This window comes from Pygocentrus nattereri, chromosome 22 (assembly GCF_015220715.1).
Source record: "Pygocentrus nattereri isolate fPygNat1 chromosome 22, fPygNat1.pri, whole genome shotgun sequence".
Lineage (NCBI taxonomy): Eukaryota > Metazoa > Chordata > Actinopteri > Characiformes > Serrasalmidae > Pygocentrus > Pygocentrus nattereri.
The window spans coordinates 33820209-33843300 of NC_051232.1; the positions used below are offsets into that span (position 1 = coordinate 33820209).

The 23092-nt window shown below is 45.9% G+C and overlaps 2 protein-coding genes across 4 annotated transcripts in view; one reads left to right on the forward strand and one right to left on the reverse strand.

Moving 5' to 3' along the window:
- The first annotated feature begins 5156 nt into the window (after positions 1-5156).
- Positions 5157-23092, forward strand: part of LOC108443827 — a 32593-nt gene continuing 14657 nt past the window's right edge. Inside the window, exons 1-2 of one of the 3 annotated variants that reach the window (XM_017724692.2) lie at positions 5157-5304; positions 6761-6890. The gene's annotated coding sequence lies outside the window, so the exon portion shown is untranslated. Of the gene's footprint in view, positions 5305-5552; positions 5581-6760; positions 6891-22184; positions 22318-23092 lie in introns of those variants that run through there. The other 2 variants (XM_017724693.2, XM_017724691.2) reach the window with 2 other exon arrangements.
- Positions 8875-10045, reverse strand: foxg1d (forkhead box G1d). The gene has a single exon (XM_017724682.2). It carries the CDS (start codon positions 9987-9989, stop codon positions 8991-8993), a length of 999 nt encoding a protein of 332 aa, XP_017580171.1. The 5' UTR covers positions 9990-10045; the 3' UTR covers positions 8875-8990.

Genomic DNA, 23092 nt, shown 5'->3' on the forward strand with positions numbered 1-23092 from the left:
ACTCTGAGGGTCAGGACGGCACCAGAGCGCCGATCTGCCTGTCTGCCTCTCTGTCTGTCTGTCTCTCTGTCTTTCTGTCTGCCTGTCTGCCTCTCTGTCTGTCTGTCTGTCTCTCTGTCTCTGTCTGTCTGTCTCTTTGTCTGTCTCTCTGTCTTTCTGTCTGTCTCTTTGTCTGTCTGTCTGTCTGTCTGTCTTTCTGTCTGTCTGTCTGTCTCTCTGTCTGTCTGTCTTTCTGTCTGTCTTTCTGTCTGTCTCTCTGTCTTTCTGTCTGTCTGTCTGTCTGTCTGTCTCTCTGTCTGTCTCTCTGTCTGTCTGTCTTTCTGTCTGTCTGTCTGTCTGTCTGTCTCTCTGTCTGTCTCTCTGTCTGTCTGTTTTTCTGTCTGTCTGTCTGTCTCTCTGTCTGTCTGTCTTTCTGTCTGTCTCTCTGTCTGTCTCTCTGTCTGTCTGTCTTTCTGTCTGTCTGTCTGTCTGTCTTTCTGTCTGTCTGTCTGTCTCTGTGTCTATGTATTTATTCATTCTGTTTATGTAGTTGTTTGTTTTGTTTATTTATTTATTTACTTTTATTTATTTGTCCAATATAGTTTTATTTATCGATTTATCTGTTTATGCTTTTGATTATTTCTCCATTTGTGTTTTTTTCAGATATTTATAAATTTTAGTTGATTTTTTTCTTTTTGTTATTTCCATTTTATATATTTCTCCATGTATTTATTTATTTGTCCGTTTCTTTGTTTATTTATCTGTATGTAAATATCCGGACTGAGTGGAATCAGTTCGCCGTGTTGAGTGTCGGGACTTTTAATGGGTCGTTTGTTTTTTTGTGATTTTGTTGGACTTTATTTTTTTAACTTTACTCATTTAAAAGTAAAATTCTGAAACGAAATAAATTCATAAATGAAATTAGAAACCGTGTCTGAATAACGAGTTATTATTAGCATGATTATAACATGCTTATAACTCTGACTATAATTCTACATGGTTGTGTTACAGAGCGTTTAAAATGTTCCGACTGGACTCCGGTAGATCTCCTAACTCATACAGGCGGACACGCTGCCGGACCCTCAGCCTGCCGGACCCTCAGCCTGCCGGACACACTGCCGGACCCTCAGCCTGCCGGACCCTCAGCCTGCCGGTCCTTCAGCCTGCCGGACCCTCAGCCAGCCGGACACGCTGCCGGACCCTCAGCCTGCCGGACCTTCAGCCTGCCGGACACACTGCCGGACCCTCAGCCTGCCGAACACACTGCCGGACCCTCAGCCTGCCGGACCCTCAGCCTGACGAACACGCTGCCGGACCCTCAGCCTGCCGGACACACTGCCGGACCCTCAGCCTGCCGGACCCTCAGGATGCCGGACACGCTGCCGGACCCTCAGCCTGCCGGACCCTCAGCCTGCCGGACACGCTGCCGGACCCTCATCCTGCCGGACACACTGCCGGACCCTCAGCCTGCCGGACCTTCAGCCTGCCGGACACGCTGCCGGACCCGCTGGCCGCTCCGTCAGAGTGATTATTGGTTATCAGTCCTGATTGATCTCTGATGATTTCAGCGTCCAGCGCTGTCCTACTTTCCAGCGCGCGGGGTCTGTGGAAGTTCCCCCACCCGATTTCAGACAGACTCCGCCTCCTGCGCGCGGATTGGCCAGCGCGGATGGGCCATTAGCCAATCGCAGCGCGGGACGCGGGGTGTTTCCGCCAGGCCCGCGCGCTGGAGGCGGAGCTCTCCCGGATACTGTAGGAAATCAGAGCGCGCAGCGTCGCGAGCGGCCTCGGGGGAGGAGCGGCTCGCGCTGAGTGGACGTGGTTCTTAGAAAGTTGGAGCAGAACCTCGGACTAGAACACTGAGGATGCATATATAGATCTATATTCTAGAACCACGAGCACTCAAAGAACCCTTCATATGCCTGAAAGGTTCTCTGCGTGGTGAAACGTTCTTCATATCGATGGAGAACGTGTTGTAATGGTTCTGTGGAGCACAAAGGTTCTTCTACACGCTCAAGATCGATCTGAAGAACCCTTCCACCATGCCAAGAACCATTTAGCCCACAACGTGTTTCTGTCCGGAACCAAAAAGGTTCTTTCTTTATAAGGATGTCAAGCTTGTAACGACAGCAGAACCCTTTTTGCTGCTACCTAGAACCCCAAAAGGTTCTGTACAGAGCCATAAATGATACATTCTCCATCAATCTGAAGAACCATTTCACCATGCGAAGAACCATTTAAGCATGAAAAGGGTTCTTTGAATGTTCATGGTTCTGTATAGAACCAGTGTCTTTGCTAAAGAACCCTTAAAGAATCACATTTTTAAAGAATGTGTATATGTAGCAGAACCCTTTTTGGTATCTTTTCAACAGTGTTCTATATAGAACCATATACGACACGTTCTCAGTCAGTCTTCAAACCACGCAGAGAACCATTTAAGCATGAAAAGGGTTCTTTGAGTGATTATGGTTCTGTGTAGAACAATTGTTTTTGACTAAGGAACCTTTAAAGAACGTGAGTGCATGCATAAATATACTGGGGTAATTCCGTTCTTAGGCTTCTGTGCTGGGTTTTGAAGTGTTCTAGATAGTGTTCTAGATAACCGTAATCGGTCAGAATCGTTCGCAGTGGTGGGGGAAGGCAGAGCTGTTTTGCTGGTGAAGATGTTCAGGGTGTAGGTCACTCCGCGCGGAGGTCACGCAGGTCAGGAGGCCGGTCATCGCGCGCAGATGAGCGCGCGTCTGGTTTCTTTGTTTAGGCGCTTCCCGGCGGGAATCGCAGCGCCGGCGAGTGCAGCGAATTTCCGAGCCTGAGTTTAAAGCGTCCGTCCAGACCGCAGACGCGCCGCAGCGCTGACCTGCAACAATATTACGTTCCCTTGCAAAAGCTTTGCGTTCACTCGCAAATATTTTGCGTTTCCTTGCAAAATTCACTGTATTTGCGAGTGAGCACATTGTAACCGCAAGGAAATGAAAAATAGCCCGTTTGAAGCCGATGATGGGAGGTATTCAACCCAGTGCTGAGGGAATGCGAACCTATTCTAATGGAATGCAAAATAATTGCGAAATAAATTAAAATGATTGTGAGGGAATGCAAAGTGATTGCTAGAGAAATTAATGTAATTGCGAAGGAATCCAAAATAATTGCATGGGAACGAAAAATAATTATGAGGCAAATAAAAACAATTGCAGTGGCCTGTAAAATTATTGCGAGAAAACTAAAACAATTGCGAGGGGAATAAAAATAATTGCAACGGCCTGTAAAATTATTGCAGAAAAAAGAAAACAATTGCGAGGGGAATAAAAATGATTGCAATGGCCTGTAAAATTATTGCGAGAGAAATGAAAACAATTGCGAGGTGAATATAAATAATTGCAACGGCCTGTAAAATTATTGCGAGAAAAAAGAAAACAATTGCGAGGTGAATATAAATAATTGCAACGGCCTGTAAAATTATTGCAAGAAAACTACAACAATTGCGAGGGGAATAAAACTGATCGCAATGGCCTGTAAAATTATGAGAAAAAAGAAAACAATTGCAAGGGGAATAAAAATAATTGCAACGGCCTGTAAAATTATTGCTAGAGAAATGAAAACAATTGCGAGGTGAATTAAAATGGAAAGACTTGCGAGGGGAATAAAAGCAGTTGCGAGTTGAATAAAAACAGTTGCGAGTTGAATAAAAACAGTTGCGAGGGGAATAAAAACAGTTGCGAGGGGAATGAAAACAGTCGCGAGGGGAATGAAAACAGTTGCGAGGGGAATGAAAACGGTCGCGAGGGGAATGAAAACGGTCGCGAGGGGAATAAAAACAGTCGCGAGGGGAATGAAAACAGTTGCGAGGGGAATGAAAACAGTTGCGAGGGGAATGAAAACAGTTGCGAGGGGAATGAAAACAGTTGCGAGGGGAATAAAAACAGTTGCGAGGGGAATGAAAACGGTCGCGAGGGGAATGAAAACGGTCGCGAGGGGAATGAAAACGGTCGCGAGGGGAATGAAAACAGTTGCGAGGGGAATGAAAACAGTTGCGAGGGGAATGAAAACGGTCGCGAGGGGAATGAAAACGGTCGCGAGGGGAATGAAAACGGTCGCGAGGGGAATGAAAACAGTTGCGAGGGGAATGAAAACAGTTGCGAGGGGAATGAAAACAGTTGCGAGGGGATGCTAAATTGTTCCAGGGAGCGCAAAGTGATTGCGATGGAACAGAAAGGAATTGCGAGAGGAAGCAGAACGATCGCAGGAATGCAGCGCAGTCATTGGCCGTTCAGACTAATAGGTCTGACTACAGCAGTGAGCCGAGCCGTTCCACTGCATCATGAATATGCAAATGAATGTAAATAAAATCCAGCAAACGACGCAGATTAAAGGACGGAGATTACAGCCAGCTGGCGTGGACGCTAATCCACGGAATCACACTTGAAGTGGGCTTACGGGCCTCGTGCGGGCCGCATACCGGCTACTGACGTGTCTTAAAGGGCAGCTCCGCCCGGTTTTCTGAATTTCCCCATGACAGAGAAACGCCACAGTGGAGGTGGTGGGCACCAGACGTCCGCCTCTCAGCGCTCTTTAAGGGGCCTGATGTCTTTATGGGACATCTTTGGGCTCCAGTAATGGTGGGGGGGGGGGCACATGTGGGGCCTTATCAGGCAACATGTTCTCTAATGAAACGGGGTTATTAAGACCCGTGTGGGTTCTCTGGTGGTTCTGGATGGTTAATAAAGTGTCTATATGTGTGTGTTGTAGTCATGGCGACGCCTGGTTCCCATCAGCACCGCTGTAAAGACGCCTGGACCTCTGGATGACCTGTGTTCGGGTCAGCTGAGCTGGAGCAGCTGTGTGCAGACAGACTTTAATATGGAGCATCTTCCTCTCCGAGCAGGTTAGTGGTTTAAAAAAGTCCAGGAAGAGACAAACAAACAAACAAACAAACAAACAAACACATCGCGAACTAGTCGAAACAAAAGTGCGAGAACTGGAAATGACCCTGGCGTCATAAAACCGCCGAGCTGGACACTCAAATCACAGAAAATGAATGACCAGGCGTCCCACAGCTCCGCCGCGCAGCGTGACGGGCTCAAGGAAACCGGCTTGGCTGAAAGACCCTCGTTCTAGTGCCGTGACCCTGACCCGGTCTGACCCGCGCTCTGTCCGAGTGGAGTTGCCAGGGCAACAGTGACCTCGTCTGAAGGCAGGTGAGGAAATGCGTGTGTCACTACATCACTGTGATTAAAGGGTCTTTTACTTTCAGAGGACGGATGTTTTGCGTCATCGCATGACCAGAACGTTACTCCGATGGCGTCATCGCCGCAAGGTCCGAAGACCGAGGTGAGCACGGCGCTTTATTCATGTCCCATGTTGTTTGTAAATGCTGATTTCTTTAGCTCTTGTTTTTTTAATAAAAGGACGAAAAACAGAAAAAATGTTTTTTTTTGTTTGTTTGTTTAATTTGATGGTATTTTCCATCATTGACCAGACACCGCCCTTTAACATCGTTTTAAACACATTCGCGTCATTAGGCAGGATGAATAAAAACCCGCGAGCTTCTCTGAAGGGCCTCCGGACGAAGCGCCTGGACACACGGACAGTGAAAACGTCCAGAAGGTGATTGTTCCTCTGCTCTGTGGACCTGACGGGTTCTTCTTCAAGGTTCTGCAGTAAAGGGAATGGTTCTGTAGAGAAACATGAGATGCTTAAAGAGGTCTCGGCATGGTGGGACGGTCATTGAGGTGTTCTGTATGGTTCTGGACACACTGTGAAACATAAGGCTGGGCGATGTGCGCACAGTGTTTACAGTACAGATCACATTATATATTAATATAATATTATAATATTATATTATAATGTAATAATAATCATTTTGATTTGTGCATATTGTGTCATCGGCGCTTGTAGGCACTGACCAGCTGCATGACTGACCACTGGTTACTTTCTCTGCTCCAGGCTCACCAGATCAACCCAAACCCAAGACGTTGAGCAGTAAGAAGCAGCTGATCCGGTTTTATGCAACTCAGAACCCGTTGATCTAAGGATTATTACTCCCTTCACTTGTTACCACGTCAGGTCGTTTTATAGCCATTCTTTGCCGGGCAAATGGTCAGATGTCTGAGAAAAAAACGAATATCGTGTATGGTGAAAATGTCTTGCAGCATCGCGATGTTCGATTTTCACCGTATGGCCCACCTCCGGTGAAGTACAGTTGAGTTGAGAGGCTGGCAGAAAGCCGAATTAGTCCCGCTTAAACTGGAGTTGGAGTTTAAACTGGGTTCATGCTGTCGAGTAAACGGCTGAATAAGATCAAGCTCACGGTTTGGGGTAAATATCGTCATTTTTTGAAGTATCGTGATACTCGATACTGTATCGCCCACCTCTAGTGAAACCCACCCGCGCAAGCCTAACGCCGTGTTTTGCGTCGTTGTTTTGTCAGAAAGGACTTCCTCAGTCTGAGTAACAGTCCCGAGTAACTGGGGTGAAAGCCGGGCGGCTTGGAGTCCGGCGGCCGAAGAGGCCCGGAAAGTGTTGAGCTGGACGCCTGGCGTGTAGAAATATTCCCGAGCGATACGGTTAAAGATGCGCGCGACGCAGCGGCTCTTTCCTCAACGAAGCTTTGTCGCGTCGGAGCGTCAGGCTGCTCTCCTATATATATATATATATATATATATGTGTGTATGTGTGTGTGTGTGTGTGTGTGTGTGTGTGTGTATGTGTATATATATCCATATATATCTTGAATGTCGCTGCTGCTGGAAGAAAACCTTGTATCTCCGTTTTTGTTGTTTTTCAGTTTCGTCATATTTGGGAAAGGCCTGTTATGATGTCCGAGGTGCGTAAATTTCATGAAGAATGGAGCAAAACAAGCGACTGAAAACGGCTTGGAAAGACGCCTGGTTCCCCTGACTTCCGTTAAAAGTGCAGTAGGTTCTTTTAAAGTTACATTTTAGGACATACAAGACCTACAGCTATATATCTATATCTATATCTATATTCATACACATACATATATACACAGGTAAAACAAAGTACATTAAGCTTTATCCTGTTATGTCATTTTTAGGCAATAAGTTTTCATGATTTTAGCCCCTAATTTTTAAGATTTACGTTACAAAGTATTTGTGTGTATTTATACACACACACACACACACACACACACACACATATATATATATATATATATATATACATGTTAGTTAATAGATTAAAGCTCAGTTGTTTTAGCTGTGTGTGTGTGTGTGTGTGTGTGTATACAGGACTGTGAAAGTTTTAGGCATCTAAGCAATTTTAACCAGCTGACCTCAGCAGTGAGTTTATCACAATATACATTAGAATAAATTCATATTCATAATTCAAATAAACACAAAAACAATAAAAAGTAAGAAGATTTTTCTTGGACACTATCATCAATTTCATCAATGACATCACGAGCTCGATTTACTGAGCACTGATTGGTCAAACCAGGAGCTGCTTTTTAACTACATATAATACTGGAGGAGAGGCTTGGAGATGGGTAAACAAACACACTGACGTCCAGAAAATCACGGTTATTAATATATAAATAAATTAATTAATATTCTATACATTTTGTTTATTCAAATATTAACACTTTTCTCCGCAAATAAACACGAACTACACAAATAAATAGATTTAGAAAACGAGACTTGGGGGCCGAAGACTTTCTCACAGCGCTATAATCAGTTGTAGCAGGTTTAATGGAACCTGTTGGTCCACTTTACTGTCCACTTACTGTCCACTTTACTGTCCACTTTACTGTCCACTTACTGTCCACTTTACTGTACGCGAGGCTTTTTGTCAACTAATTTCTCTTTACAGTGATGAAGCCTTTCTGGAAGTTGTCCTGGATAGCACCCAACAGAACCAAGTTCCCTATAGAACCATACACAACACACTCTGGCAACCACAGCAGAACCCTTCTTGGTTCTGACGAGCCATTTCATCACGCAGAGAACCTTGAAAGCATGCACATGGTTCCAGATCCATTGCCTTTTACTGAAGAAGCCTTTTAAGAGTGCAGCAACGGAAGAGAACAGTAATAATAATAATAATAATAATAATAATAATAATACTAATAAAAGTCTCCTTCGTAGAAAGAGTTGCATATTAGGACCTGCGTGTGTTTCGTCCAGCAGAGCGGCGTAAGACTGCAGCCTGTGTGACCTGAGGAAGTCGGAGGGGCCCCTGAGGAAGCCCCTCTGTGTGTGTTTGCCCCCCGCTACCCGGATTCCTTAAGGCGCTTCTCAACGGAAAGAAAAGACGTCCAAGTTCACAGTTTTCTATTTACATCAATAATTTATATCATCATCAGACGCTGCCCGGGCCGGGCGGGGGAGCGCAGCCGGGCTGGACACTGAAATACACGCGTGTTCGTCCCCCTCCAGGAGTACTCGGCTCAAAGGGCAGGTCCACCAGCATTTCCAACATTTCCGCAGGACTCAGGCGGGAAACGCTTCAGGTCCCTCTACGGCGGTGCTGATGGGAACCAGGGGTCACCATGACTGCGACACGAGTGCGGACGCGTTATTTACTATCCAGACCCGTCACGTGTCGTCTGGCGGTGAATGTGGGGTGTTGATGATCAAAATTCCTGTTGGGGTGGGGGGGTATTTTGCCCTGCGTGTATCCCTCCGCCGTAATTTAAAAGAATTGGTGTTTTGGGCCAAATCCTGGCAGCGGAACCGCCACAAAGCAGGGTCTCCGTTTAAGCCTGTAGACGCGCTACGTGCCCCGTTTGTCTGGTTCCCATCACCACCATTCAGGCTTCGTGTGTGCCTGGCTGATTTACGCGGTGCAGAAATCGTGGCCACGCGGTGGAGCGGCCCTCTGCGCCGTGGTGGGGAGGGGGTGAGGGGAGGGGGGTCTGAGCGGTATGTATAAATAGTTAGTTACCTTTGGCGGGTCTAGACTCAGTCTGAGCTCAAAGGTAACAGCGTCCCTTCACAACAACACCATCAACAACACAGTGACCATTACAATCAGCCCCCCTTCCTCTCCGGGGGTCCTCAGTTTAAGAACGAGCTGGGCGCGACCCTCTTTTGCTGCGCTAAGACCCCAGCGAAGGCGCCGCCGGCTCCTGCGGCCGGGAAGGAGGGCAGCGCGGTGGCGAGAGAGTCCGCGAGCAACGCGCGCGCCGAGCTGGCCGGCTGAGGATGAGGATGAGGAGGAGGTGGGTGCTGCGGGGCGGGGGGCGCCTGCTGTCCCGAGCCGAAGTAGCCCGGCTGGCCGTGCAGCAGCCCCGCGCTCATCCCGCCGTACGCGCCGAACGGCCTGCCCGCCTGCACGTCCTCCAGCAGCGCGCCGTATCCGGGGAAGGCCGGCGCCGCAGAGCCGTTGTAGTGCGCGTGGTGGTGGTGGTGGTGGAGCGAGAGGAAGGGCGACAGCTGCCAGCACAGCGGGCCGCTCGCGCTCTCGTGGATGCCCATGCCCAGCGCGAGCTGCGGCGCGAAGCGGAGCCCGCGCTTGAGCGCCAGCTTGCCCCGCGAGGTGGCCGAGCGCCGGCGCAGCTTGCCGGTGGTGCCGCCGATGAAGACGTCGTCGCTGGACGGGTCGAGCATCCAGTAGTTGCCCTTGCCCGGGTCGTCGTAGTGCCGCGGCACCTTCACGAAGCACTTGTTGAGGCTCAGGTTGTGGCGGATGGAGTTCTGCCAGCCCTGCTTGTGCTCGCGGTAGTACGGGAAGTTCTTCATGATGAACTCGTAGATGCCGTTGAGCGTCAGCCGCTTCTCCGGGCTCTGCCGGATGGCCATCATGATCAGCGCGTTGTAGCTGAACGGGGGCTTGTCCGGCTTGCCCTCTTTGCCCTCCTCCTGCTGCTGCTGCTGCTGCTCCTCCTTGCCGTCCTTGGCTCCGAGGGGCTCCTCCGGCTTCCTCTCCGAGGGGGACGCGCCGCGCTCCGGGTCCCGCGGAGGAGGCTCGCTCCGGGACGGCAGCAGGAGGCTGGTGATGCTGAACGAGGCGGATCTCTGCACCGTCGTGGCGCCCTGGTCTTTCGGATCGCCCATGCCGGGGTCCGCGCGCTTTTGTTGCGTGTTGTTTTGAGTGGTGCTGTTTTGTTCTGGGGGGGTCCTGGGCCGAGCGGGTGAGGGGGCGACGGGATCAGGGCATCGCAGGCGCGCAGCTAAAAGTTGTGGCACAGGCAGGAGGAGCTCTCGGAGCACGAGAGGGAAATTAATTAGTCATTAAGGAGGTTCCCACTTATCGCGACATCAGCGCAGGAGGCGGGGCTTCCTCGTGTGTGTGTGTGTGTGTGTGTGTGTGTGTGAGGGGGGGGGGGGCGTTGTAGTTAATCCATCCGCGCGGGCAAAAGTGGGTTAGAATGAAGTGTGAGGCAGGATAGACTCACTACACCCCCCCCCCCCCCACCTCTCTCTCTCTCTACCACTCTCTCTCTCTCTCTCTCTCTCTCTCTCTCTCTCTCTCTATACCTCTCTCTCTCTCTCTCTCTCTCTCTCTCTCTATACCTCTCTCTCTCTCTCTCTCTCTCTCTCTACCACTCTCTCTCTCTCTCTCTCTCTCTCTCTCTCTCTCTCTCTCTCTCTCTCTCTCTATACCTCTCTCTCTCTCTACCACTCTCTCTCTCTCTACCACTCTCTCTCTACCACTCTCTCTCTCTCTCTCTCTATACCTCTCTCTCTCTCTCTCTCTCTCTCTATACCTCTCTCTCTCTCTCTCTCTCTCTCTCTCTCTATACCTCTCTCTCTCTCTCTCTCTCTCTACCACTCTCTCTCCCTCTCTCTCTCTCTCTCTCTCTCTCTCTCTCTCTCCACACCCCCCCCTCTCTCTCTCTCTCTCTCTCTCTCTCTATACCTCTCTCTTTCTCTCTCTCTCTACCACTCTCTCTCCCTCTCTCTCTCTCTCTCTCTCTCTCCACACCCCCCCCTCTCTCTCTCTCTCTGTCTCTCTCTCTCTCTGTCTCTCTCTACCACTCTCTCTCCCTCTCTCTCTCTCTCTCTCTCTCTCTCTCTCTCTACCACTCTCTCTTCCTCTCTCTCTCTCTCTCTCTCTCTCTCTCTCTCTCTCTCTCTCTCTCTCCACACCCCCCCCCTCTCTCTCTGTCTGTCTCTCTCTCTCTCTCTCTCTCGTAAGAGCGTGCAGGCGTCATTGCGTAATTATGCTCGCGCTGCGCCCTCTGTCCACTGAGGACTGCAGGTGCAGTAGCCACCCCAGTTTCTCCACGTGTATGCAAAATAATAATAATAATAAAAATAACAATAATAATAATAATAATAACAATGATATAGAAATAATAATTTACAAAGCACCTTTCATACATTAAAAGTGCAGATCAAAGTGCTTCACAAAGTTAAAACAACAAAAACATAAACCATCAAAAATAAGATAAACAACAAAATAAAAAAAGCAACAGAGTAAGACGAGAAAAAATATAATCAAAAATGAAATAAAAAAATAAAAATTAAAATATAAACAGAGGAAGAAGAATAATAAAATTATAAATAAAATATCAAAATCCAAAAATACAATAAAAACAAAGAGAAGAGGAAAAATGTAAAATAAAATAAACAACAAAATAAACATATAAAAGGAGAGAAAAGGATAATCAAAAATAAAATAACAGAAAAAGAGAATGAAAAATAAAATAACAGAAAAAGATAAACAAAATAAAATAAACAACAAAATAAATATAAAATAACAGAAAAAGAGAATAAAAATAAAATAACAGAAAAAGATAAACAAAATAAAATAAACAACAAAATAAATATAAAATAACAGAAAAAGAGAATAAAAATAAAATAACAGAAAAAGATAAACAAAATAAAATAAACAACAAAATAAAAATAAAATAACAGAAAAAGAAACAAAATAAAATAAACAACAAAACAAAAACAAAATAGCACATTTTTAATTGTGTGGTTCTCCAGTAAAGGCAAAAATTCAGTTTAGAACCATAAATTCTATGTAGAACCATATGATGCTCAAATAGTTCTTTGCTTGGTGATGTAGTTCTTCAGATTGATGAAGAATGTGTTTTATATGGTTCTGTATGGTTCTTCTGTTGTTGCAGGCTTGCCATTGTAACTGTATAGAACCCTTTCCAAAAAGAATCACATAAAACCATCAACAGCACACTTTCCTTCAACCTGAAGAACCAATTCACCATGCAGAGAACCGTTTAATAATGCAAATGCTTCTTCGAGTGTTCATGGTTCTATGTAGAACCATTTTCTTTACTAAAGAACCCTTGAAGAACCGTCTTTTTTAATAGTGTAGTGCATCACAGTCAGTTTATTCGCTCGTCTGCAACCGCATTATTTATATCGTTGAAAACATTGGCCAGACTTGCTCTTTGAGTGTTCCTGGTTCTATGTAGACCCATTTTCTTTACTAAAGAACCCTTGAAGAACTGCTGCTTTCAGGAGTTTAGTTGTGAACAGTGTTTGTTCTGAAACAGTGCTTGTTGTTATGCTGTAGGTGGAGAGAGAGTTGAGTATTGTTTTGATTTAGTCTCATTAAAATGAAAGGCAAGCCTTTCTGAAAAGGTTCTCTGGAAAACTTAACGAGAACCAGAAGTCTGAGTCACACTGCAATGTGCTCGAGGCCTCCACTGATAAATGCACTTGCTCTGAATCTCGCTCTCCAAACCCATCGACACGTGAAGAACGTAGAGCTGCTTGTGTTCAGTTAGTCTCCGTTGTTCTCTTCACACGTTCTCTCACCATCTGCCGGTTCTGCTTCGTTCTTTGGGTTATTTCAGGGTTGCACACTCTTCTCTTTTCAAGGCTCCAAAGTACCATGTCTGATGTTTGCGGAGGCCAGCAAGACGAAACAAAGTACAAATAAGAACCTCAAGGGTTCTTTAGCAAAGGCAACGGTTCTGTAGACGACCATAAACAGCCATTTTCATGCTTAAACAGACCTTTGCATGGTGAAACGGTTCTTCAGACGGATGGAGAATGTGCTGTGTATAGTTTGTCATAGCACACTGTCAGCTAAAAGGGTTCTATATAGTACCAAAAAGGGGTTCTTTGGCTTGTAACAGGAGTGGAACGGTGTTTGGTGCTATACAGAAGGCTTTTCAAAATAGAACCATCCACAACACTGACGTGGTGGTGGTGTGTTAGTGTGTGTTGTGCTGGTCTGAGTGGATCAGATACAGCAGTGCTGCTGGAGTGTTTAAACACTGTGTCCACTCACTGTCCACTCTGTTAGACACTCCTACCTTGTCGGTCCACCTTGTAGATGTAAAGTCAGAGATGACAGCTCATCTGCTGCTGCACAGTTTGTGTTGGTCATCCTCTAGTCCTTCATCAGTGGTCACAGGACGCTGCCCACAGGACGCTGCCCACAGGACGCTGCCCACAGGACGCTGCCCACAGTCATGTGACACTATCTAGAACCCATAGGATTAAATGCTGCCAGTTATACCTTAACACAAGGTGAATTTAGGTTGTAGTTCATTCTCAATAATCTGCATAACAGTTTCTTAACAGTGTTTTTCATACAACAGGCTGTTGTTATTGAATCCCAGGTGGTTGCTAAGGTGTTGCTGGGCCATTTCTATGTTATCCCAGGTGGTTGCTAAGGTGTTGCTACGCCATTGCTATGTTATCCCAGGTGATTGCCAAGGTGATGTTGGGCCAGGGGGCAGTTGTGGGCTGGATGTTAAGGAACCAGCCCTGTGACTGGAAGGTTGCCGGTTCAGGCACCTAACCCCTGACTTCTCCCTGGGCGCCATGGATAGGGCTGCCCACTGCTCTGGGCAAGTGTGCTCACTGCCCCTTAGTGTGTGTGTTCACTAGTGTGCATGTATGTGGGTGTTTCACTGCACGGATGGGTTAAATGCAGAAGTCTAATTCCACAGTGTGCAGAACACAGTGACAAATGGTTATAAATTCTAATTCTATTCTATTGGTATGTTATCCCAGATGGTTGCTAGGCCATTTCTATGTTATCCCAGGTGGTTACTAAGGTGTTTCTATGCCATTGCTATGTTATCCCAGGTGGTTACTAAGGTGTTTCTATGCCATTGATATGTTATCCCCAGGTGGTTGCTATAGTGGTAATATGCCATTGCTACACTATCCCAGGTGGTTCCTAAGATGTTGCTATGCTGTAACTGTGTTATCCCAGGTGGATGCTAAGGTGTTCCTTGGTCATTGGTGTGTTACATGCAGGGCATTGTGAAGCAAAATAGTCCCCTAAAAAACTGATTATTCCAGATATTCCACTATTTCCCATCATCAACATTCCATATAAACTCAGAAAACATGTGTAGGTTCTCTGGTGGTTCTGGACGGTAAATAAAGTGTCTATATTTGTGCTGTAGTCATGGTGATGCCTGGTTCCCATCACCACCACTGTATAGAAATCTGAGCCACTACAATCAGCCATTTCACACCAAACCACTCTGAATGACTCCCAACCAATTTGCAGGAATTGTAACAATTCCCATGTAATAATTCTCCCATATGTGTTCGGTAAAGTGTTATCAGCCTTTTAATGCAAATGACTGAGAAACAGCTTCGATTCAGCCTGTAGTGGAACATCTCTTTAAGAAGCCTGGTGGGTTTATCTCTAATCACATATGGACGTGATTACAAACACGTTTTTGCCACGTCAAACACGTTCTTTCAAAACAAACCGTCAGAGTGGTTCAGAGCGCCGAGCCAGCTGGCATTTATTGAATACATGGATGGACAAGACACTGTGTCAAAACATTAAGCTGGAGCAAATGTGGCTGATGTGCTGCCCCCTTCAGTTCCATTCCTGCTGGTGCAGCAAGCTCAAGTGCTCCTGTTCACCATGAGCAAAGCCCTCATTGGACTGTCAGAGCAAATCCCGCCTCAGCTCCAGGGTCACCAGGAGTTTATGCTATTAATAGTGCTGAGGGTAAGGAGCCCTACAGGAGCAGCTCCGCTGTCCTGGGACCAGGCTAATTACAGCGGGTCAGCAGGACTGGAGAGCGCAGACCACAGTGCGAGAGCCACTAAGCAGACAAACACAGGCTTTAGCCCACCTTGGCCTAAATCCACTTGCTGTGTGTGTGTGTGTGTGTGTGTGTGAGAATAAAAGCTGATATTTATTCACGTGAGCTGCGCTACACTGTTAAAAAAAGAAGGTTCTATTTGACAAGAGAACAGTTTCATGTCTAAATGAACTCGTTCTTCAGATTAAGAGACACTTTTTAATCCCACAAACAGGGAAACACACACACTAGCAGTGGGCAGCACTATCCACAGCACCCGGGGAGCAGTTGGGGGTTAGGTGTCTTGCTCAAGGGCACCTCAGTCATGGACTGTCAGCTCTGGGGATCAAACCGGCAACCTTCTGGTCACAGAGCCAGTTCCCTAACCTCCAGCCCACGACTGCCCCCTAATTGATTGATGGAGAGTGTAGAATCTTTTATCAGAATTTCTGTGTAGCACCAAAAAGAGTTCTACTGTTGTAACGATGTCAGACCAAGTGTCCATGGTTCTATATAGAACCGTTATCTTTACTAAAGAACCCTTGAAGTATGTTTTTAAGCGTAATCCACCTGGAACAGTGAATACATCACCAGCGTTTGCCCCTTAAAATCTCAGGCTTGTTACACACTCCAGCTTATTATTCAGCAACTACAGGGACTTCACTGCGAACCTGCTGAGCTGTTCTCAGGCTAGATGTGTGTAGGGAAACTCCTGACCATCCAGGGGGTTGAACAGCGCCCTCTTTCTAATGAAAACAAGCGGTGGATCGGAGTTCTTTCTCCGCCAGATGCTCAGAAAAGTATTGTGGTGTATATTTTGGCGGTTTGGCTTAGTTCTGCACAGCCAAACGCGTGCCTTCGTTCTCGTTTCCACTTTCAGCCAATTTGAGTGGAATGGACAAATAAAGAAAGGCTTGATTACGTGCACAGCAAACGTGCCCGGCTTTGGAAAAAATGATAGCTATTAAAAATGGATGCTCAGCTTAAATTATGCACCACTCATCTGTAAGGAAGGGAAGGAATGTTCCTTCTAACCTGGCGCTTTTGAGAAAGCGTGACATTCCTAACCTTTCTCGGTTACTTTTCAGCTCCCACCGAGGATTCACCCACATTTCACCTTCCCTGCTTTTCGGCTCGTGGTGTTCCGGTGCTGCTACACGCTGTCAGGACCTCATGGTGCACCACGGTGCTTGGGTTGTGCCTCTAAGTGCAGTACAGGGTTGTGCTGTACACCTGATGTCTAGCAAGCTCTTGAAACCGTGTGTTGTCACTGTTTTTGATGATTTCAGTTTGAATCAAATTGTGTACGACTGCAGCTAGTAGGGTGAGACTAGGGGTGGGCGATACTGCACAGTGATTATCTTGATACGCAGTGCGCATCACGATCTTTAGGTCTTTTTGAGGTTGATAAGCTGGAACAGATAAAAAAAGAAGGTAATGTTGCATTAAAAAATACTATAATAAGTAGGATGAACCTGCCTATTGCCTATTGCCCAGTACTTTATATCACTAGAAAAAAAAAAATATATATATATATATAAAATATACACAAAATATAGACACAATATACAGAAGACAGAGACAATATACATTTAAAGTGACTTGAGTGACTCTGTGCTATTGTTCTTTAAGTCACTTTAAATGTATGTTGTCTCAATGTCTTGTGTCCATGTTTAAACTAGAACTAGTACTAGTTTTAAGCTACATAGTAACTCTGCCCCAGTCATTAATTATTCATTCGTATTAATGCGCATACAGCTGCACTAAATCCAATTATACAGGCCTAATTATACTCGCTTTGTAATGAAATATACAGTTGGTTTCTTTAAGCGTTAACAACATCTATGATAAACTCAGAAAAGCATGTTGTGATGTCATTTATAACAATAATGATAAATAATTCTCATCTCGCCCACCCCTAGGAGGGAGCAGTGCAAGTGGGATAAATAAATCAAATAAACGTAATGCTGTGTGAAGTCAGTCAAGTGGAACTGTAATCATTTTTATCTGAAATCATAACTTGTTCCACCAAACACGTCGTTAACCCCCAGAAAGCTTCAACAATTTCAGAATGATAGCAGTGGTTTAAAGAGCTATGATGCCTATGGCAAAACAGGTTTGAAGAAAATGCACTATTCACACAGTGGCCCGTTTACTCCATTACAGACTGGTTCCAGCTGCAGGCCTAAGGACCCGCTTTTCACAACGTTTCAACAAACCTCTTTCACAGAACTCCTGCTGCAGCTGCACTATCACCACCTTTTGGGTGTCAGCGATTCGTTGTATGGCCACCAGAGGTCTCAGTCCCTGGAGCACTAGCCTTCTTCCACATGAACCACCTGCACCTTATTTCAGTAAATCAGCCGTCCTTTCAGCCAGGCAGGGCGAAGTAATGCCAGTTCACCTGTGTCTGCGTACTGAGCGTTTGGGAATGTCTAGCTGTCTTGTGTTTCCGACTCTCTGCCCGGACTTTCAGATTTTTGCCTTTTGCCCCTGTGTTTTGGATCATTGGTTTTTGGACGGACTTACTGGTTTTGACCTGTTTTCTATGCCGTTTGACCACAGGTTTTGGATTATCCCTTCTACTGTTAAACCTGCACATGCATCCTTCTTCAGTTTCTGAGTCTGTTGTGTCACATTGGGGGCATTTGGGGCAAAAAGAACAAAATTTGTGATTTTTAAAGTGACACCACAAACACGTTAAACATGAAATAATGTACATATCATTACTGTCGGAACAGAGCCGTGCATCGCCAAAGCAGCATAAAAGGAGAAATGTTCTAGTCTTTCTAAACTACATTAAGTAAAGTAGTACAGATGAGCGCTGAGTGGTCTTCTCACAGTGGAAGGATGGACAGAAACACCTGTGGATGTTTTCAGATCTGAAGCAGCTTGATCTTCTCCTCTCTCTCAGAGATCAGAGCTTTCAGTGCTGCTTATCTGATGGGGGCGGTTTTGGGGTCGACCGGCTCTTCCAGGTGGTTCTTAGGTGGCTCGTTTTCTCTGGAGCTTTCAAGATTTTTCTTTAACTCCAGTTTTTGGAAACTCCTCTGTCTTGCACAGGTGGATTATTTTATGTCTCAGAAGTATCTACTGTATTCAGTTTGAGATATAAACCTGCGAGGCAGCTGAGGTGAGTTTGGGTAGCTGTCTGTGTGAATGTTTGTGTTTGAAGATGAACAGAATGTGTGTGATGTATCTGTGATCTGTGGTTGGTGATGTATCTGTAAGACTGGAGGGATGGAAGAATTAAACTGTGAGTATGTTGGACAAATGAAATACTGATAGATTTGACGTTACACTTGGAGTTGGAGACTGTAATTGTCTGTTAAATATCGTTTTCCTGCTTTTGTTTCTAAAAATGTAGCGCATGACTGGATGTGAAAGAAGTGAAGCGGTGGTCTCTGACTTGCACAGTACTTCATATCATTGGAATGCCTGTTAAAGCTTCAGATGTCCCTGTTTAAGCTAGAGCGTGATAAGAGTAGAACATATACTTCATCTACACTGTGGGAAATAAAGGCACTATGCAGGTACATGACTCCTTCATCAAGGTACAAGCAATGCAAGTGTACTCTCAAAGGTACAGCAGTGTGGTCCAACCTGGAGTTCAGCACCTGCTTTGAGAACTCAGTTGGGTGAAATACTTTGAAAAAGTAATGACGGTTGATTACTGAATACACTGGCCTAAATCTATTGAGTAATGTATTGTGTTACAATGCATAAAGTATTATATTCAGAATACATGTGCAATACTTTTTTCATACATCTCAGTCAGGCAGTTGGAAAAACCTTGTAAAACTTATTTCATACTGTTCTTCATTGTTAGTGGTTGCAAGTTTTCCTAATATAACTATCAAGGAACTCAATCATTCCTGAATGTAAGTCATTGTTTTGAGTTATTAACTCAGCAATTTGAGAAAATAAGCCGTTATGTTGAGATGGGGAGCTCGGGGAATTTGACCTGGACCGTTTATGTTGCTAAAGTGGTTCTGGCCACATGACCACATTTCCTGACCACGTTCTCCCACGAAAGTTCAGAGCGATTCATCAGCGTTTCTAAAGAGCCACTAAGCCAAAGAGTGTTTTCAGGTCATGTAAGAATCCCGCCTCATATTACTGTAATCAGCATCTTATTTCCTACAACGCAGCCCCGTTTAGAAGCAGCTGACACATTAACAGCCGTCTGCAGAGCCGCAGATTCGCTAACATTACACTTCAAGCTTTAGGATAAAACAAACTTTGTTTTGAATGTGTTTATAGATTTACAGGGTAAATGTTACACAAATATAGCTTTTGTTGCCTAAAAGTAAAATATGCCATTGCTATGTTATCCCAGGTGGTTGTTAAGGTGTTGCTGAGCCATTGCTATGTTATCCCAGGTAGTTGCTAAGGTGTTGCTGAGCCATTGCTATGTTATCCCAGGTAGTTGCTATAGTGTTACTATGCCATTGCTACACTATCCCACATGTTTCCTAAGGTGTTGCAATGCTATTGTTGTGTTATCCCAGGTGGTTGCTAAGGTTTTGCTATGCTGTGTTATCGCAGGTGGTTGCTAAGGTGTTGCTAGGTCATTGCTGTGTTACACGCAGGGCATTGTGAGGCAAAACAGTATCCGTAGAAAGCTTTTCCCACTTTTTACCATCATCAACATTCCATATAACTCAGAAAACATATGTAGGTTCACTGGTGGTTCTGGATAGTAAATGAATGTCTATATGTGTGTTGTAGTCATGGTGACCCCTGGTTCCCATCACCACCACTCTATAGAAATCTGATTTCTGCATCAAGTTAGATCAATAGGTTGTCTGTGCTTCACCAACCACATGGCCATATCTACACATAAACATCACATGAACAATACACATCACACAGATATGAGCGTGGGTCTCTGTGTTCCCTCTGTTCTTTAATCCTATCCCACTTTCTGAGAGCAATATTCTTGAAATAGTGTCATTTTTGACAATATCTTATTTAAACTGCCGCTCTGTAATGGTACTGAATGCAGTCCAGCAGCGATGTTGACCGCCCCAAAATAGAGGCAGTGCCATGCCTGGCTGCACCCAATGTGGCATCTAAGCATGTACCTTATTAGTCCCACAACGGGAAAATTTGACCTATTTCCTATTACGTGCCATCACGACTACTCAGATCCCAGAGTGCTGTCTTATTAATAGTCCCCAGAATTCCTAAGGCTGCAGCTGAGGGAAGAGCTTTCTCTTATAAAGCCCCCAAACTCTGGAATGATCTTCCAGAAACTGTTCGGGACTCAGACAGAGTCTCAATCTTTAAGACTAGGCTGAAAACTCACTTGTTCAGTTTAGCTTTTGGTAGCTAATGTTCCCCCTAGATAAAGGCAGCAGATCCAGGGGTCCATGGACACAGGGAATTATAGTAAACTGAGACACTGGTGCTGTCGTCCCACCGCTCGCACGCGGTCACTCAGGCTTGTGGACGGTGGAGCGGAGGGATGCCGGACTGTCTCAGAGTGCTGCCGTGTCTGTGTGTCCTTCTGGTTCTCTCCTGTTAGTTAAGCTGTCATAGTCAGATCTGCCGGAGTCGTTAGCCACACTCTGGAAATGTTCACATTCCCTGTTTATGAACAAACGGATAGAATAAAACTAATTCCCTCTCCGTGCCTTTTTCCGAGTATACGACTGCCCACATGTCCGGCCGGACACTGAAGGATGACACACTGTTGAGCCCTCCTGCTTCCTCCTTCAGACCAGCTGCCCACGCCCCAGATACCACCACCTGCCTTGGACTAGCTGCCCATCCTACACTGATGTTCTCATAGACTCCCAGCTATTCCTACTACTAATACTACTGCTATTAATATTAGTAGTATAATAACTCTGTAGGTAGTCTGACCAGAGGAGGACGGGTCCCCCCTGGTGAGCCTGGTTCCTCCCAAAGTTTCCTCCTCAGCTCTGAGGGAGGTTCTCCTGGCCACTGGCGCCCCCTGGCTTGCCCACCTGGGGGCTTTACATTCATGTTAATTCATGTTAGGTATGTCTTTACTGGAATTCTGTGAAGCTGCTTTGTGACAACATCTGTTGTAAAAAGCACTGTAAAAATACATTTGGTCTGATTTGATACTATGAATAATAAAGTTCATAATATTTGAGATCTTGCCAGTTTTGTACTTGTTGACAAAGCCAAACAGGTGAATGGCCGTGTCTGGGCAGTTCCCACAGAATCAAGCTGCCCGCTGTTGTCACAAGCAAGAGCTGTCTCTTCTGCTCAGGGTCCAGATATATATGAATATCTCTGATATGTTCTACGCTATTGCGGTAATAACTATCTGTAGTCTAACCTCTTTAAAAAAGAATCAACAAAAAGAATAAAAAGGAGTAAAAGCTGCTGAGTCCCGAGGAAGGAAGGGAAAAGCCTTCGCTTTATTGAGCTCCAAGTGGCAAGATGCTTCCTGGACGACCACAATGCAAAGATCATCTCGACGCATCTCTTTTTACTGCCCATTGGGGTGATGAAGTAATCACCCCACCCCTTACACAGTTCCATACCACCTTACTGCCCATTGTATCCGAACGCTGCGCCCTTTTCGGCAGCCCATAATGTTGTACCAGGCTGCTCCATCCTCACAAGGCCATGTTACACAGCTTCTTCACCCAGGTTCAGGAGCTCCAGCTGTAGTTTATAATGTCAGATATCGTTTATACTGCCACCCAACAGTGCCCTTCCGTTCAGCCATAATCTGTAGCTACAGTTTGTACAGTGCCTGTTTTTGTGAGTTCAAGAGTTCATTGAGCTCATCCTCTTTAGAGATGATATTCCAAATCACTGGTGTCGGAACAAAAACCTCCTATCTCCAAAATGGGAACTTTACAGGAGAAGGAAAAAACGAACTGTACTTCTAATGTAAGTCAATGGAACCAGAGTTTTTTTCCCATCAGTTTTGGGTCGTTTCTTTTGGTCCATTTGTCCTGAAATGTACAGACAGTGTAAAGAGCAACAGGCACTTTTAAATTAGGGCAAAAACTGAAAAATGGCAAAAATGGAGATGCAAGGTTCTCTTTGTATAGTATAGAGTATATAGCCCAGGGTTTCTTCTTCAGGAGATCTCCACACACTCAGGTTAGCCCATATTTAGTTTATTGATAATTAATCAGGGAATATTTTATTAAACATTTCCCATCACTCTCTGTCTTCAATACGTACAGATATTACGAATTTGCGGTGACGTCATGACCACGTCACGCTCCAGTTGGCCAATAGCAGCGCTCTTTCTGGGTTTTTTACCGTTTACAAACAAACCCCGGAGCTCGGCGGCTGAGCCTGCGGGTAATCTCGCCGGGTTCGGTTCCCAGCTGTGCGCAGGCAGGCCGTGTCTCCGTGTGGCTTTCTTGCTGTCTGCGGTCTTGGAACAGCCGAGGTCTTGAGGAAAGGTGGGTTAATTGGTGTTTTATATCGAGATAACTGCGCTGAGCGACTTCTCTTCCTGCTCAGATTCTGACTGTGCTGTCAGAAAGGTGGTCGTTAGGTGGTCTCAAAAAGGTCGTTTAGCGAGGGTGAAATTGGTTGCCTTGTTTTCTAGCTGCTTTTTCGAATTTTCCCGTTCCACCTTAAATGGTGCAGCAGGTACGATTTGGCGCCTCAGACCGCTGCACCAATTAAGGTGGAACGGGAAAGATAGTTCACGTCGCAGTTGTAGTAACTGATATAGTCTCGCGTGTTGAACGGGCCTTTATTAACACGGTCTAGGTACATGAATAGATTTAACCAGTACCTGTCTGTCTGTCCGTCCGTCTGTCTGCCTGCCTGTCTGTCTGTCTGACTGACAGAACACGGAAAACACCCGAACTCGAAAGTGAAAGTAAACCTGGTGGCGGCCGGGTAAGCGGGCACCTCCCTCAGATGTGTCACTGCTGCAGGTGTTATGACCTGGTCAGATCATTATAAACGCGTTAAATAAGAGCGGACTGAATGCTGAGCGGTTCGGTGTCGAGCGGTTCGGTGCCGAGCGGTTCGGTGATGAGCGGTTCAGTGCCGAGCGGTTCGGTGTCGAGTGGTTCGGTGATGAGCGGTTCGGTGCTGAGCGGTTCGGTGATGAGCGGTTCAGTGCCGAGCGGTTCGGTGTCGAGTGGTTCGGTGCCGAGCGGTTCGGTGCTGAGCGGTTCGGTGATGAGCGGTTCAGTGCCGAGCGGTTCGGTGATGAGCGGT